Here is an 18,710-nt window from a genome sequence, read left to right on the forward strand (position 1 = left end):
AATACTTCCACCCTTGAATAAACCAACCACTAACAAGGAGCTTACAAAGCTCGGATAAGGTTTGCTCGGTATTGAATGGCTGCTCGGACCATCTATGGCCGAGAATGCGGAAATCATCGCCTTTATTAGGATAATAACTACCCTAAACGGGTGTTTATTCATGTCAGGGCTCTCCTACACCAACCCCATCTCTTTGGGCCGGGAGCTGCGAAGTACAAACAGTCCAATTCTCACGGGATTTTTATATTTTTATTTTTGATAACCGACGAACAGTCCTACAGCCGAACCACAATTGGACCCGATTGCGTAATCCAAAACTCGGGGGAACTAGCGCGACCACACCAATCACAGCCCCCCACTTACTATCAGAGTACTCATCCAGTGGGAAATCGAACCTCTAATCAAGGGAGTACTCCCAAAGTCAATCATTCGTCCTTACCACTTGGGCAATCCCTGAATGTGTTCTGTACGGGATTTAACTTCTAATCCTAAGGGATCTAAGAAAGCTAATTAAGGCGGTTGGAGATAATCGATGCCACCCTTGTCAACATCGTATCTCACGATCCAAGGATCCACTCATACTAGGGCTCTACTTCTGAAACGTCTAAATATATTGACTCCCCATGCAATGGGGATAGGGATAGGCGCACGACTCTTGCAACATAATTTGCTTGATCTCTATATAGTTTTCTCCACAAATATTTCAATTTAGGCATCAAAAGGATGTTGGCTGGCACGACACCAATGTCAAAGTTCTCGTTTGTAGATTATCGAGATTGACCGCGCCAAAAACTGACTCATCAACTTGCATATACGGTATCTTTTTACTTCACAATTACCCAATAAAACTTAGTTTTTAAATCACACCTGCAAAATGATCAATATCACGTAGGAATGTGTCATATGGAACTCCAGATTGCAAAGTTCAAAAAGATTGAATTACAATAGTGGTGGAGAAAATGTACAATCCATTCTCACCAAGAACCTGATAAAAAGTAACAAAATGTGCTTTGTAAGTTGTACAAACGAATGCCCAAAACAAAGAAGAGTATATATGTATCTGTTCTAACCCCACTAAAATCTCACCAAATCCAAAAATACAAATTTTCCCTCACAAATCCTAATTGAGACTTATGTTTTCTTTAACACGTAAATAACAAATCTCAGTACAAGTATTTATAATATAAGAGAAAATTTGCCTAACAAGTAAATTTTACGAGACTATTACATTTTCTCTCACATGCAAATAATGAATCCCGATACAAAGTATTTGTAGTAAGAGAATATTTTCTAAATAAATCCTTGCCTAAGTAGATTTCTGACTCCATAAAAGCCCTAAAAGTGCAAAATCCTGAGTTGTCCCGAATCTGGACGGGCTTAACTACCGTCCGGACAAAAATAAACAAAGAGCTTCAAAATGACGTTGTCCACGACCATCCTGACGACCGTCACCTCAATTCAGACAGAGGTGACTATACTGGGCCAACTAATCACCACAAATTTCCAGCTCGACGAGATATCCATATTCCACACAAAGCCAAACAAACACATAACGAACTACCCAAAACCATTCTCTTCATGCTCGAACCATCAAAATTCCAAGGAAACAACCAAGCCCTTGATGAACAAAACGGAACAAGCAACCAACTACAGATGAACCAAAACTCAATCCAAATCTTCAAACATCGGAACAAACCCATGCAAAATCAAAGGACCAAATTTCTAAAGTATCGAGCTAACTTGAAACGCAAAGTCATGACAACTTTAAATCTCGAGTCCCAATAGCCAAAACCAAATTGTCAAACCAAACCAAAAAACAAAACCACAACGAGAGCGCACAAATACAATATGTAAAATCAAACAAAGCGCCTTCAAGGCCGTCCCAAACTATCATGCATTTCAAACGTATAAGTAATATACAACTTTATATATACTTGGAGAAAATAAGTAGAGATATTCTACCGTTCTTCTTGGCGGTAGGTATGGCTACGGAAAAAGTAAGTATGTCGGACGGAGTAACTTCCTATGGTGAGCTTCCGGTAACTTCGAAAGAGAAAGGTTTCTCTCGAAATTAATTCTTGACTAAAACTACTAACTTTATGGATCGAAAGAATAGTTTAGGATGAGTTTCTTGAAGAACTTAGGAAGAACTCAAAAATAACTCAAGAACTAAGCAAGAACAAAGTAAGAATGTATGGATTTCTAGAGAGAGAAGTTGAAAGGATGAAGGTGTGAGTTGAATGGCATGAGGAGGGGTCTTATTTATAGCAAACTTTGGCTCCCTATCTCCCTCCCATGGCCGGGTCCCTCTCCCTCTCTTTATCCCATGGATTTTGCTCCATTGACGTGTCATTTCAAGTCTTTAATCAAAACTCTAGACTTCCCTCACTTGTCATTTCTACTTTAAGCCATAACCTAGGTTATCATGAAGGGTTTAATGGCTTGTCTTGTCCTAGGAAAGCTTGTCTTGCAAGAATGAACATAATAATTGGCTAGGTTATGCTTGAAGAAGTCTAAAATGGGTTGTCAAATAGGCTTAAGGGTAAAAGGATAGCTTGTGGGAGTATCCAAAACACATGCACACACTCCACCTCTCCCTCTCACTCTCGGCCTCCCTCTCTCTCTCTCTCTCTCTCTCTCTCTCTCTCTCTCTCTCTCTCTCTCTCTCGTACTAGGTGTATATATATCTATATGCATTATACACTTAGGTACCAAGTAGACTTACTAAGGCTAGGAGAAGAGAAATGATTATGGTAAGGCTTCCAATGACAAGAACATTGTCCATTGGATAATAGTTTCCTAGAAAGTGTATCTATGCATGTATAGGCTCATATAGGTATGCTTAACATAGCTTATGAGGTACATATATACATATATATAAGTATATATATGTATCTAGGAAAGTAACCCTAGAATAATTAGGCTTAAGGCTATAACTCTAGGTTTGCACGCATGGCATGGCTAAGGTTGCTTCTTTGGAAGCTAAATGATGACTTCCTTTGGTATGACTTGTCTTGTCAAGTCAATACATTCATTGGCAATTTCTAATGTCTATTGTCAAAGGGATAAAAAATTTCCTAGCATTTATTAACCAATGGTTAAAGAGATAATGGTAATAGATATGGCTTTGAATGACTAGTCATGGGGTATAATGATCACCTCTAATTGTTCAATTAGGGTTGGGAGGTGTTCATAAGGCTCAAAGATGGGAATTGGTAGTTCGGTTCCTCCAACTAATTGGTTAAATACGAATTATACTTGCCATGTAGGACTTCTAGTCATGAAAGATAATTTTAAAGGACTAAAATCTAATTATAACGGATTATAGAAATTTAAAAAGGAATTTTAAAAATAATACCGAGTAATTAAAAGAAATTCCAATATTTAAATGAAATTTTTATTTATTGAAAATCAGAGTCGTTACAATTCTCAACCACATTCAAACTCCAACCCCAAAAACTTGAAACACCAAATTTGTAGTCCCATATAACAAATACAAATGCTTCGATCAACTCAAATTTGAAACCCAAGTTAATCTTCTATGATCTATCTATACCAGCTTCAAGTAGCTATGAAAATTTTCAAAACCAATTTACAAATGATAGATCCAATAGCAACACAAATGAAAACCGACTAAGAAACCAAATTAATACGTAGCTCCAGCGGACCCTAACCGAATCAAAGAATTGAGAGTGCCTCCACCATCCCTAATCTCAAAAATCGAATTCACAAAATAAAATTAAAAAAGTTATGCAAAAACTAATAACAAAACCTAAAGGCTCTGTTTGAAACATATGAAAAAGAAAAAATAAAGGAAAGGAAAAGAAAAAGGGAGGAAAATGAGAGGACAGTAGAAGGGAAAAATTACAATTCACTAAACTTAAAATTTTTATTTTTTTCTTTCTTTCTCTCCCAACCAAACAATGGAAGGAAATTTTTTTTAACTTTCCTCTCTTTTCTTTTCCATAAGTTTCAAACATAGCCTAAATTTCCAAAAAGGCCCAAATTTGAAAGTACGTAGGGTTTTGCGGCAAGGGATATGTGCTGGGTTTGTTTTGATTTTAGACAGGGTATATAGTGTTTCATTTGGTGATGGCATTAGTTTTGGTCAGATTTGGGTGTGCTTTAAAGGGTATTGGATGCTACGTACTAACCAAAGTAGTTTAGGATCTAATGGTTCGCTACGGTGGCATCGGGCTTTTGGTGGGTATGGTGGAGGCGTGTGAAGTGGTGATGGTGGGTTTCCTTGTCTGCGATGGTGCCGGTGCGCGGGGAGACATGGTGCTGGTAACAGAGTATGGAGGGCCGAACTCTACTGCGGTAGCGGGTTGATCCACGATGCAAGTGGGTTAAACATCACACAGGTGATTTGGGCCAATCATTGTGGGTCAAGCCCATACGCTCCATCTGGGCCTAAGTCAGGATGCAAGCCATGGGACAAAGATGGCCTGAGCGGAGATGGGCCGTGCCAAACAGTCCGTCGGTCTAGGTAGCTCAGGTGTTACCCCATGGGTCGGTCCGACCCGAGCCAGGGGTCCGAATGGAGTTCCCAAGAAACGTTCCAGACCTGGGACTCGGGTGGGCAAAGCGTCATTGAGCTACGGGAGTTATGCTTGACATCATGGACATGTGTCACGCACGCTTACCTTAGAGAGCAAGAACATTTTGCCTCTAAATAGGATAGGATGAACCCTAAGAAAGGTATGTTCCCACACCTCACTAAAGTACTCTTCGTCTCCTCTCCTGTGTATTGAGTTGCTCGTCAAAGGGAGGTACGTGGCCAATCGCCCTACGTCTTGGTGCAGATACCGTGGAGGCCGGCGGAGGGAAGATCCGAGAAGGTCGAGCAGAACCACCACTGCACACAGAGTATGCCAGCGAACTTTCTACATGGTTTAGGAATAGAGGACCAAAACGACTTTGTCTTGGTGATACTCAAGTGTCTTATTTTCTACCCCAAAACTACACCGTTTTGGAAGGGGCTGCACAATACAGCGACTCTTCAGCGCTACAGGGATCCGGAATCCATATCCAACACCTAGAATTTGAGGCTTTCTCCAATCAATAATTGACATGTCAAATTTTCTTTTTACCTTGGGATTGTAGACATGGGATTCTGCTCAATGAAACATAGCATCATTCTTTACCAAAAGTTTGTCAAGTTGGACCAAGTAGGCAAGTATCCAATTCTCAATGAAACATGGCATCATTCTTTACCAAAAGTTTGTCGAGTTGGACCGAGTAAGCAAGCATCCAATTCTCAAATGAAACATGGCATCATTCTTTACCAAAAGTTTGTCAAGTTGGACCAAGTAAGCAAGTATCCAATTCTCAATTGTGTGCCCACGTGAAGCCCGACTATGGTTACAGAAAAGTGTAAAGAATTCTTGTTTTGGGGACCAATCCATGATTCCACATAGATGGTTTTAGTAGTTTATTTTGCAAATAATAATGTTCGAAGTGCCGTGTTAAAAAATCGGTTCATTCAGATATTGGTAAGTTCTTGAATAATTCATCCATTTTTCTACCGTAAAATTCTGTATTGCAATATTTTGAACCAAAATTTGGTGAATAGTTCAAGCATTTATCCATATCTCATTGAGCTAATTCTTTAATAAAATCTGTTAAGAAAATCTTTTCTATAAAATGAAGATCTTTGATCACCAATGTAAGACAAAATTTTTGGATCCCCTTCCATCGATATTCCTAGAATTCTTGGCAACATATATGACCCCACTCCAAATTATCTTGTTGAACAAAGTTCTTTTATTGGTCACTATGTATGGGGCCACCTCCAGATATATTCTTGGATGAAATCGAGGCCTCAAATCAATTCTTTCTGATAGAAGAGTAAGAAATACATTAATAACAACGAATATTACAATACACTATGTGCATCTTAATCAACTCTCTACACAGAAACTTTAAAAATCATCATCGAATCCTCTACCCAATCTCTAGAAAAATCCCCCACATCCCCGAATTTCATATCTATTCAGGGCAGGATCCGAGTGGGTAGGGTCATCAGCCGAAATAGCCATCCCTACCTTTCCCCGCTTGGATTGTGGGACACCTTGTGGGTGAGGCAAGCCACACTACAAGAAAATTTTCACCAATTATAGTATAGTTATATTCCTTTTCATATGGAAAACAATCCCACTTTCTTGTGCCTCCTTGGTTTCGAACCCAGATCTCTTGAGTTTCGTGCGCAATCTTCAACCAACTGCACCATACATTTTTAATATAAATTTGAAATATCTAATATATGACATATACATTTAACATTAAAACATATTTCAAACGTCATTTTGAACCTTTAAACATTAAAATTAACAATTTTGATAAACATGCAAATTGTAGCCCTTTGTGTTATTGTTCAAACAAATTTGAATTAGCTCAATCAGAGTTCTGGGCAAAGAGTTATGCCCGAAATACATTTGGCGACAAAACACAACCTTAATAAATTTAGTCACCAAAGGTACCCATTTGGAAACGAAATAAATTTTTCATCACCAAAAGCATAAAAAATGAGAGAAAACTATTTTTCATCTCCAAATGGTTATCTTTGGCGACGAAAAAAAATTTTGTCTCCTTTTTTACCCCTTCAGCCAAATGGGCACCTTTGGTGACGAAAATATTTTTTCGCCGTTAAATAGGTAAAATTGGTGACGAAATAATTTTGTCACGAAAATTCTCAAAATAGTGACAAATTTATTTTTGCGTAACCAAATATAGGCTTGTTTAATTTTGTCGCCACTTTTTTATCACTGAATACACTTTTTCTTGTCGTGCCACACCTCACCCTTGTGATGTCACCACAACCTAGATATTTAATTAGGAAAAAATATTACTCCCTCTGTCCCTTTTAAGAGTCTAGTATTCTATTTTTTATCATCTCTTAATAAGTATTCGTCTCGTAAAGTTGGTAGGTAAAAGTTTGTTCATTTTTTATTTTACCCCTAAAAGTTGATTCTATTTTAAAAAGTTAGTGAGTAAAAGTGTAATGACTAATCTATATAGAAGGTAAGTAGGGTATAATTATAACTTTGAGTGTAATGATTGTCTCCATAAAAAAAATTGGATTTATGAATTGAGACACTTAAAAAGGAACGAGGGAGAGTATTTCCTTTTGGAGCTACGCCACATAATGCTCCAAGTGCTTTCTCCATCACATATTTGTGCGGGATCGACTACAAAGTGAGCGGCTCTCATACAAATATATGGTGAAAAAGACTCGTGGAGTGGAAGGTGACGGTGCTCCAAGAGCATTGAATAATCTGGGTGATTATCTAGACATGCATGTCTAATATTGCTATCAACAGCCAACACTATTCTGCACTGTAAAGTATTTTCGTTCAATAAACACCAAATTCCTTTCGTTTCCCTCTATCTCTTGCGCAGTGCCAAAACTTCCTCTGCTCCGTCTCTTTCGGGCACTTTCTCTCTCTAACTGGTATGTCTCTCCCTCCTCCCTCTTTCTCTCTCCAAAAATGAGGCTGGGATTGTTTGGGTGGGTTTGGGGAAGCATTAATTCAGTTACATTTGAAACAGTTCCATCTAAATGCAATTTACCTTATCAATCGCCAATTAAATTGAAGGCATTGTCCAGAAACTTAATCTTTGTCTTTTAGAAATCCTAGTGTACACATTTATGTGCCCACAGGGGACTGGAGGGCAGTGCGTGCTACGCAGTGTGCTGTGCACAACAAATCGCCGCCGCTCCGGTCTTACTTCGATAATCAGAAACGTTCACTTCGCACAGCTCGTCGAGTAGAATAAGTGTACCAAAAATCAGTTCGATCGAATATCATTAAGTGCCTCATCCGAACATTATTATCTTGAAACGAATGGATCCGAAGCACTAGATAAAATCCATTGTTTTTTGATACACTTAATAATTTCAAAGATAATAATATTCGGATGAGGCACTTAATAATATCCGATCGTGCGGATATTTGATACACTTGTTCTATTCGACGAGCTCTACGAAGTGAACAATTTCGATTATCGAAGTGAGATCGGAGTGGCGGCGATTTGCCATGCATAGTACGATGCGCAGCATGGGAGCACCACCCTCCAGTCCACCCAGGGGTATGTGGGGTCCATTTTGGGCCCATCCGAGCTATTCACTACAAAAATGATACGCCCACCGCACACTTGGCCACTGCACGCCGGGCTGAGTTCAATAATAATAAAAAAACTAGTGTGCCCAGTAAAAAATCAACTCAATCCGATATGTGTTGGTGTTCGATCCAATCTTTTTATTTTTTTCGATTTTTCAAAAAAGAGAAGATTGGATCGAGCACCTACACATATTGAATTGAGCTGATTTTTCACCGACCCACTCGTTTTTTTAAAAATTATTAAACAGCTCGGATCATCTGTACACAATCCGTCCCGTAGTCAAGTTCTAACTTCTCAAGTTCTTAGCATACTGTACTCACTTTTTTTATTATTACGCCCAAAATTCAATGAAAAACTTGCATTAATCAAACTTCTTGTTAATGTTCGACAGTATAGATTGCGTACCATTTCGGTTGTGCTGTTCGTTGTAAATAGCGAGTAGTGCAATCACGATTCTGCAACTGCGATTCTGCCGTTTTGCCATTGCTGTTAATTCTTCATGCCGTAGTCACTTTGCGCTGTTACCGCTGTAGCTAGAAAAAACTATTCTTATCTTTGGCTCCAGTCTTGACAAGATTCGTTTCGGCAATTCAAATCCTTGGACCAGCTTGTTTTTGATACTCTTAAGTTAGTTGTCGACCTCCAGGGGTGGTAGCCTAGTGGCTCCTGGCTCACTCCCATAAGGTTTGGGTGATCAGGAGGTCACGGATTTGAGTTGTGCTAACAACAACTTTGTCCTCCTGCAAAGCCCTGCTGTGATCCACTCAGTGGCAGAGCCAAAATTTTGAAAACAGGAAGCCGGGTTAGTAGAAATATATTTTTTATCAGAACATATATTTATTATATCGTAAAATTTTTGTTTTCCAATACATTACATTTATACATTCAAATGGTTCTAGCCTTGATGAATGGGCTTTGATGGCAGCCCAAACCTAATCCTGCAAAATAGTTAAAGGGCTAAAGTCACCGGTGTGGTGGCTTGCCAACCACCCTCCGATGCTTAAGTCAGTTGAGTATTCAAAGAATGATTATGGAAGTAGGGTTTTTGGAGTATTGGTTTCGTACCTTGCGCAAGTGTTTTACCCTTGTATTTATAGGTATCTCAATAGGAGGTTGAGTCCTTGTTGGACTGTTATTTGCGAACTCTAAGTGCTGAATTAGGGTTACGTAAAGTCCTTGTTCATCTAGGAGTCCTAAGTTGTCTCGAATAACGCGCTCTGTGAGTTCCATAGTGTTTACACCCGTTTTTGGCACCCAGTCCAAGGCAAGCATTGGAGGGCCATTTGATTATCTTTTAATTAAATTGGGCCAAAAAGTAGAGATGTATTGGACTAAAATTAATGGGCCAAGACGGTTTTGATTAGGCCCGGTTAATTTTATTTTGTTCCAATTGAATTTCTAAAGTTTTGGGCTTCAGGTTGCGTTATTTAAATGGGAGCCCAACAAGTATTAAAGTTTGGCCTTAAAAAGTGGAGGCCCATGTTGGGATTGCATGAGTAAAAATAGGAGGCTGTTAGAAGAGGAATTCTGCCACATGGCTATTTGACCTAGTCAAATAACTCATGTCTTTCAGTTCCACGAAAATAAGAAATGGAGAAGTGTTCAACCGCCCATGATCAGGAGGAATTTGTGGGTAATTACTTTTTCACTCCCAGTAATCTCCCATGATGGAAAAAACACATGGGCAATATACTTACAACTCCTCTCAACTACCCATGATCCCATGAAGTGGAGGAGTTACATGGAACACGTGTCATCACGAGAAGAAGGTCAGCAAACCCTTTTGCAAGCAATGCCGTGGCTTATAAATACTAGAAGCAAAGAAGAAAAAAGGGTTCACACACCAATCAAGCTCAACGCTTAAAACCAAAGCCTTCCCAGCGAAGCAACTATCTCATTTCCCCCTCATTTCTATCTCTCTTGTACCCTAATTTTGTTATTACGACATAACAAAGTTATTCATATCTCTCTTGTATCCCTAACTTTATTATTACGATATAATAAAGTTATTCTTACGTTATTACTTCTTTTCCTACACGGTTAGGAAATTATAAATCCTCGCTCGTAGAGGCAAAACCACGGACCTTCACTGCAATCTAGCCCTTAGGTTGCAGCACTATCGCCCTCACAGATTCGAAGTCAGAAAAGGGGCACTCAGTCCTTTACGTTGGACGCGACAAGTCCTGGCACGCCTGCTCAGTCCTTGAGTTACATCAGAGCCGAAATAGTTTTTGGCACGCCCGGTGGGACCCTAATCGTCTAAGGGTTTTATAATGGCAAGGAAGCAACAACAGCAACAATCGGATCCACCCATCCTGGATCCACCACAGAGTCTTGAGGGAGTGGCAGTCGACGTGCCGTTACTCGAGGAAGCTGGTCCTCAGATCAGCGTTCAAGATCTTAGCGACGCTATAGACAGCGTCAAAAATTATATGTTTTTGGCAGGACGTGAGATCTCCCGCGACATAACATACTCAATTTCACAATCGTTCTCTCAATCCTTGGAACCTCTGACCATAGCAGTCAACAAAATGGTTGCTACGCTTACAGAGAGGCTACCGCTCGCTCCTCAGCAGCAGGGCTTTCCATAGTTTGGTGTTTATGGCAACGATCAAGACCAAGCTGGCTTATTGGGGGTACCTCCCCCCCTCAAACATTCTATCACGCTACATCATTTAGTAGCCCTGCACTCGGGGGGCAGAAAGAGAAGGGAGTTGTGATTGGAGGAGCTCAGACGCCTCCAGCAAACAACGATCAAAGGTTTGTTTTGGTTGAAGATCTGAACAAACCTGATAAGACGGACAAAAGGCCTTCGCAAGGAGGCCAGGGCTCTGGAAAGGACAAAGGAGTTGCCCATACTCCTCAAAGCTCTGATACTCGGGGGGCAAGTTTAGCCCAGAACCAACAAGCACAAGAGGCATACCCGCAGTCGCCTCCTGTGCCAGACCTAGCTATGGGAAGGGATCAAGTCCTGAACTTGCTCCAGGAGCAGTTGGGGCATGGTTTCAGACCTTTGGGAAGGCCAATGTATAGGAAGCCTCATACCGAGGAGGTGGACAATACACCTTTCCCGGAAGGCTATAGGATTCCAGAATTTCAGACCTTCAATGGTGAAAGCGCACAGTCAACAGTAGAGCACATTGCTAGGTTTCAAGTTCAATGCGGAGAGGTTGAAACCATTTATGCTCTAAAGTTGAGGCTCTTTCCCAATTCTCTTACTGGGACAGCCTTCACTTGGTACATCAACTTGCCACCTAACTCTGTGCAGACCTAGGCACAGTTGGAGGAGATATTCCACCAGCAGTTCTACAGGGTAGAACCAAAAGTGACGCTGACAGACCTGTCATGCTATCCTCAAACCCATCTAGAATCCGTGGAGTCCTACCTCTTATGTTTCAAAACTGCTCGATTCAAGTGCAAGATAGTCCTTCTAGAAGCCGAATACGTGCGTATAGCATTAAACGGCTTGGGCTTTGAAATGAAGAAGAATTCTATGGGACGGAATTCAGAGATTTGTTTGAGTTATCCTCTAAGGCTTCTCATTATGAAAAGTTCTTGGCGGAAGAGCGGGACAGGAAGACAGCATCCAAGGGAACGTATTACCGTGACCCTAATTACGAGGTTGCTGCAGTGGAAGCAGAGGCAAACCTAGACGTGGCAGTGGCTGAAATCATCAATAAAAAGCCATACGTTTGCAAGGCCTTTGTCAAGATGAAGCCCACAAAGCAGCCAATCCAAAACACCTTTAATAGGCCAACCAGGGCCTATACTTTTGACGTGGGTAGGGCTGAAGCTATCTTTGATCAACTCCTGGCCGACAAGCTGCTCAAACTACCCTTTGGTCACAAGATTCTAATTCCGGAAGAACTAAAGGGCAAAGAGTATTGTAAGTACCACAATTCTTGGAGTCATACAACTAATAATTGCATAGTATTTAGAAATGATATGCAGGACAAAATTGACCGGGAGGAGTTCAAGTTTCCTAAAAAAGATAAGCAGCTCATGGGGGTCGACGGCAATCCTTTTCCTTCAGGGCTGAGTACAAATATGGTCTCTGTAGACATGAGAGGAATGCCTAGGACTGTTCCTAGGCAGAAGATAAGTTTTGGAGCACCTTCTAGAGCAGTTTACAAGTCCAACCCGGGCAAGTACTGGGATCCTTATTATGACGAGAGGGATTTCAGGACTGAACGGGTCAGAAAGTTTGAAAAGCAGAATTCGTGGTGGTCCAGATCTACAGGGGTGAAGAAACCAGAAAGGCCAACTTGTTCCATAATATGCACGGAGTGCGGTCATCATGCCAGTACTAGCAGGCCTAGCAAACCAGCCCTCAAGAGCATTATCGTGAGAGGGACTGAACCAAGAGCTGAGGAGTCACACAGGTCTAAAGGAAGAAGGGTTGTACGTGAATCTGTGTTCAACCGAATTCAGCCAGGGTTGGTTGAAGTTGAAGAAGAGCTGGGCAATTTGAGGATTTCTGCTCCTTCTAAGGGCAACCCAAGGGTTGTAAGACCTCCGGTCACTCCTCCAGATGAGTGGCATAGGGTTGAACATCCAAAGTTTCCTTCTGAACCTCCACCTTTGTTCAGATCTCAGAAGAGACGCCGCCAACGATTCAGACAAATAGCCAGAAGCGCTGAAGAAGAGACAGACCTACTTGACGACCCCATGAATGAAGACGACCTCATGAATGAAGATGATCCCAAGGGGAAAACGAAGATGGAGATCCCAGTGGAAGAGTCTATGATCGAAAAACCTAAGGCTAAAAAAGTATACAAACCTTTGGAAAGGACTATGGAAGAGGCTATCATTGTGTCTCCTCTAAGGACTTTACCACAGAAGCAAGTCCTGTTCAAGAAGATGTACGAGGAGGCCATTACCAAACCGCCTCCAAAGCAGGCAACTGTTTCCAAGAAACAACCTCCCTTGGAAAGAACTCTTAAGGAGGCTAGAATTTAGCCTCCACCAAGACAAGTCTCTTTGCTCCAGAGGACAGCCCTTGAACCTAGAAAGTCAGACTCGGGGGGCAAGTCGAATTTGAATCCACAGGCCAAGGAGTTCAAGCCTGGACAGGGTTCTAAAATGCAATGCAACATGGTTGTGATCCTACCAGCAGATTTGGAAGCCAAGGACAACACTCCAAAAGCCATGGAAGGAGATTTGTGGAGATGGGGCAGACTGCTGAAATCCTAAACGAGTCCTTCTCTGTAGGATTGAATGGGCCTTTAGTGATTGTGCTAGAGGATGAGACTGAAGGGAAGACTAACGATCGGGCAGCTAGTGTGATCTTGGAAAGACTAAATCTTAAGATGAACAAACACATTAAGCCCTTGTACATCACGGGTTGTCTTGATGGAATGCCGATCAATCGCCTCCTAGTGGATAATGGGTCAGCAGCCAATCTCATTCCTAGGTTTATGATGCAGAAGCTTGGGAAGACTGATCAAGCATAGTCTCCTGCATTTCAACCTTGACTGATTTCACTGGGAAGGAGACAGCATGTCAAGGTATTCTGATCATGAACCTAACAATAAGGTCCAAGACCTTAACAACACCTTTCTTTGTTGTTAATTCACATTCTTCTTTCAACGTTCTGTTGGGAAGAGATTGGATTCACTCTTGCCTGGCAGTTCCCTCAACCCTTCACCAATGCCTTATTTTCTGGAATCAAAATGACGTGGAGGTGATATGGGCTGACCGCAGACCTTTCAAGGCCTCTACGAATCATGCTGAGGCCCATTTATATGATGAGGGGGTGGGTCCAATGAAAGTGGCAGGCCTTGACAAGTATGGCCGCCACAAGATAGCTCATATACACGGCAACAAGTCAGCGGAAGAAGTAAAGGCACTTTTCCAAGAGTTAATCGGTCCAATGATCACGAAGTCAAGTAGGCCAATTACAACTTCATTCAAACGCTCTTCTCAATGTTAGTAAACCCTTCAGAAGAAGAAAAGAGTGTGGCCCTTCACGCCACGCTGTCGAAGTTTGAAGCCTACTTACTTGAAAGGAGGCTGATGGATGTTCAACAATCAGAAGAAGATCATTCGGCTTGTGTGGCCGAAGTAATCAATGAGGATGAAAACCTGGTTGAAGATCTGGACGAGATCAGATTGGAAGACCTTGAAGCAGCCCCAGCCAAGTTGGATGATCTAAAAGCTGACGTGTAAGATCCTTTAGAAGAAGTTAACTTGGGAGATGCGAAGAATCCCAAACCTGTATATATTAGCCAACTTCTCCCAAAAGATGTCAAGAAAAGGTTCATCTAGCTCTTAAGGGAGTTCAAGTCCTGTTTCGTCTGGACTTACGAGGAACTTCCAGGTATGTCCAGAGATCTAGTGGAACACAAGCTGCCTATTCAACCAGAATTCAGACCTTTCAAGCAACTGCCAAGGAGGATGTCCAATGAGATCTATTTGCAAGTCAAAGATGAGATTGAACGACTCTTCAACGATGGGTTCATACGCACAGCCAGGTATGTTACTTGGCTCTCTAATATCGTGTCAGTCCTTAAGAAGAACGGCAAGGTCAGAGTATGTGTGGACTTCAGAAATTTGAATTTGGCATCTCTTAAGGACGAGTACCCAATGCCAGTGGTAGATCAGTTAGTGGATGGAGCTTCTGGTCACAAGGTCTTGTCCTTCATGGATGGACATTCTGGTTACAATCAAATCTTCATCGACGAGGCCGATACCGTTAAAACTGCTTTTAGGTGTCCTGGAGCCCTAGAAACCTTTGAGTGGGTCGTAATGCCCTTCGGCCTGAAAAATGCAGGTGCTTAGTTTCAACGTGCAATGAACGCCATATTTCATGATTTCATTGGCCGTTTTATGGAAATCTATATCGATGATATTGTGGGCAAGTCTCAGTCTTATGATGAACACTTGGAACACTTGAGAAAGTCATTTTTGAGGATGCAACAGTTTGATTTGAAAGTAAACCCCTTAAAGTGTGCCTTCGGAGTGTCCGCATGCAAATTCCTTGGATTTTTGGTTCACAACAAGGGGATTGAGGTTGACAAGAACAAGGCTAAAGCAATCATGGAAGCAAAGCCTCCTACCACCAAGAAAGAGCTACAGAAGCTTTTGGGTTCTTTCAACTTCTTGAGAATTTTTATCTCAAACCTAGCAAGAAGGGTTCAGGTCTTCTCTCTATTCTTGAAGCTGAAGGACCAAAACATCTTTGTATGGGAGGCAAACCATCAGAAGGCCTTTGAAGAAATCAAAAGCTATTTAGCCCAAGCTCCAATCCTTATGCCTCCCATCAAGAACAAGCCGTTAAAGCTCTACATCTCAGCAGTTAAGGGCTCTATTGGAGGCCTTTTAGCTCAAGACAATGCTCAAAGAAAGGAACAGGCGGTTTATTATTTAAGTAGGTTGTTGACTCCTTGTGAAAGGAGATACACCCCTATTGAAAAGATCTGTCTTGCCTTGTACATTTCAGCAATAAAGTTGAGGCACTATATGCTTCCTATATTTTGGTTTACATTATGAGTAAAATAGACCTAGTCAAGTAATTGCTTTCTCGGCCAATTATGAGAGGCCGAATTGGCAAGTGGTCTTTAGCTTTAATGGAATTCAGTTTTCAATATATCCCTCAAAAAGCCGTGAAGGGTCAAGCCTTAGCGGATTTTCTCGCTGATCATCCATGCATGGATATCGATGATGAACCTGAACAAGGACTGAACGCTCTTGAAATATCACTCACTCCTTGGACGCTGCTTTTTGATGGATCAAGGACTCAAGAAGTCTCAGGCTGTGGAGTAATTATCATCTCTCCCCAAGGCCTGAGGACCGAATTGTCTTTTCAATTTGATTTCCCATGTACAAACAATCAAGCCGAATATGAAGCGGTTATTATAGGCCTTGAAATTCTTAGGGATCTAGAGGCCAGAGAAGTGCAAGTTATTAGGGATTCAAACCTTGTTATCAATCACTTGGCAGGGATATTCAAATGCTATAGTGAGGACTTAGCCCCTTATTATATGGCAGCCATGCAATTAATCCAAGATTTTGATAATGTCACGGTCAAACACGTCTCAAAGAGTATGAACACTGAAGCCAACAGCTTGGCTCAGGCCTTCACAGGCCTGAGGTTAGCTCCAGAAACTATTCACAAGATTATCACAATCCAAAAGAGATTGTTACCTTCTGTAAGGAGAAGAGGTCTAGGACTGGAGGTATTTATTTCTGATTTCACAGGAGAAGAGTCAGACGACGAACCCGAGAACGATTGGCGTACACCTATTATTTCTTTCCTCAAGAGGCCCTATCATAGAGCCTCTAGGAAGGTAAGGAGAAGGGCTTATGTCCTTGTGGGTAATGAATTATACAAGAAAAGCTTTGAGGACGACTTACTTTTAAAGTGTTTATGGCACCCCGAGGCCATGAAGGTCATGAGTGAAGTCCATGAAAGAATTTGTGGAGCTCATCAATCAGGGATAAAGATGAGATGGCTAATCAGAAGGTATGGATACTATTGGCCAACCATCTTAGATGATTGTATTCATTTTTCAAAAGGATGTCAACCTTGTCAAGCTCATGGCCCAATCCAGTTTTTTCTGCAGTTGATTATCATGATGTGGTCAAACCTTGGTCATTTAGAGGTTGGGCCCTTAACGTAATTGGAAAAATTCATCCGCCCTCTTCGGAAAATCATACTTACAGCTTGGTAGCCACGGACTATTTTACTAAGTCGGCAGAAGCAGTGCCATTAAAGTCTGTGGATCAACAAGAAGTAATCAAGATGATCAAGGAAAGAACCATCCATAGGTTTGGACTACCTGAACACTTGGTTGCAGATAGGGGTACAATATTTATGGGACAACAAGTAGTCAACTTTGCTGATCAGCAAAGCATTATCATGTCCAACTCTACTCCTTATTATGCACAAGGGAATGGCCAAGCCGAGTCCACCAATAGGACTTTGGTCAATATTATAGAGAAAATGGTAGAAAATAATCCAAGGGCTTAGCACGAGTTACTCTCTGAGGCCTTGTGGGTCTACAGAACTTCAAAGAAGGAAGCTACCAATATAACCCCTTATATGTTGGTATATGGACATGATCCAGTCCTACCAATGGAAGTGGCGGTGAAATCAGCAAGGATAGCATATCAACATGGTCTCACTCCTGCAGATTATACTCAGGCTATGTTGGTGGAACTTGAAGACTTGGATGAAGTTAAGCTCGCAACCCTTGACCACATGTTGGTTCAAAAAAGAAGAGTTGCTAGATCTTATGACAAACGTGTGAGAAAGAAGAGCTTTTCTGAAGGTGACTTGGTTTGGAAGGCTGTATTTCCTTTAGAGGAAAAGAATTCAAGATATGGCAAGTGGTCCCCGACCTGGGAAGGACCTTATCAGATTGCTCAAGTCCTTAGAGGTAACATTTATCTTCTTATGGACTTAAGTGGTGGTCTGTTTAAGCATTTAACAAATGGAAAGTATCTAAAGCATTATTATCCTACTATGTGGGAAATGAAAGATTTTGGGGAAAATATTGTTAATAAACCATAGAAAGGTCTGCCAACAAGGCCTGAACTGAGGCCATAGTACCTGTCATGCAAAATTCATAAAGGCCTTAAGTTCAGACCACATATCATCAAATCAAACCAGTACCCTAGGCCAGTTAAGGGAAAGTTCCAGGCCAGGCACAAAAGGAACAAAGTTAAAGTTATTACAGGCCCAAATCGAAGGAAGGAGTAAGTTTTAGAGGACAAGACCTATAGGAGGCCCTCGAGGCTGTTCTTGAGCTTCTCCCAAGAGGTCTCAAAGCTAGCAAGCTGGACTTCAAGTGTTCCCGCTGCCCACGAAGACTTGGAACTTCTTCGACTAGGAGATTCAACTTCATCTTTTGACTTTTTGATCCAGCCTTCAGTTCATCATAATACTTGGCCAGCTTCTTGGATTCAATCTAAAGTTCGTTCAATCAACCTTCAGCTTTTCTGCCAGTTTAGTCTTAAGGTCCTGAATTTCATTGGAAGTTGCAGTGATGTTAGCCTCATTGGTCTTGACGTCTTCTTTCAGTTGGTTCCATTCACTGCTGAACCTAGTTAGCTCCATATCAACCACGTCCAGTTCGGCCAACTTAGCGTTTATCTTGCTGAGCTCATGTGTAGAAGAGTCATGGGATTTGATCATGTTGGGGAATTCCTTTTGAAAATACTGGAGGGAGGTCTCCTCTATTTCCAAGGCCTTAGCCTTCACCAGCACATCTATGGCTTTTTTGATGTTTGAGGCTCTGGCGGGATGAATGGCTGCCTTGAAATTTTGAAGGAGAGCCATTCTAAGGGCTGTTTTTGCCTCGGAGACCTCTTCTGGGGTGAACTCAGACTAAGAAGTTGAGCCAAGACCGCTACCTGAGGTGCAAGAAGTGGCTGCCTTCAACAAGTCTTGGGCAGATTTGAACAACCAGGTCCTCCTCCTCCTCTTCTTCTAGCACATTGACAGACTCAAGCTCGACGATAGAATCGGCTAGCGGTGTGGACTGAATGATCGGAGACCTAGGTTTCTCTGGAGTCCTCGAGGAAGCTTCATGCTTGGGTTCCTGTTCAGGCACGTTTAGTTCTTCATCTGCTGCTTCCGCCTC

The 18,710-nt window shown here is 41.6% G+C and overlaps 3 protein-coding genes across 3 annotated transcripts in view; all 3 read left to right on the plus strand.

The window, feature by feature from the left end:
* The first annotated feature begins 7,315 nt into the window (after nt 1-7,315).
* The window catches only part of LOC131303461 (putative inactive disease susceptibility protein LOV1), a 31,228-nt gene continuing 19,833 nt past the window's right edge, over nt 7,316-18,710 (plus strand). Inside the window, exon 1 of the mRNA XM_058330338.1 lies at nt 7,316-7,453. The gene's annotated coding sequence lies outside the window, so the exon portion shown is untranslated. The remainder of the gene's footprint in view (nt 7,454-18,710) is intronic.
* LOC131303099 (uncharacterized) lies at nt 15,657-17,095 on the plus strand. Its single transcript, XM_058329890.1, has 3 exons — nt 15,657-15,945; nt 16,066-16,542; nt 16,689-17,095. Exons 1-3 carry the CDS (start codon nt 15,657-15,659, stop codon nt 17,093-17,095), a joined length of 1,173 nt encoding a protein of 390 aa, XP_058185873.1.
* On the plus strand, nt 17,168-17,638 carry LOC131303100 (uncharacterized). The gene has a single exon (XM_058329891.1). The coding sequence runs from the start codon at nt 17,168-17,170 to the stop codon at nt 17,636-17,638; it is 471 nt and encodes a 156-aa protein (XP_058185874.1).

The sequence above is a fragment of the Rhododendron vialii genome, chromosome 10a (assembly GCF_030253575.1).
Source record: "Rhododendron vialii isolate Sample 1 chromosome 10a, ASM3025357v1".
NCBI classification, from domain to species: Eukaryota; Viridiplantae; Streptophyta; class Magnoliopsida; order Ericales; family Ericaceae; genus Rhododendron; species Rhododendron vialii.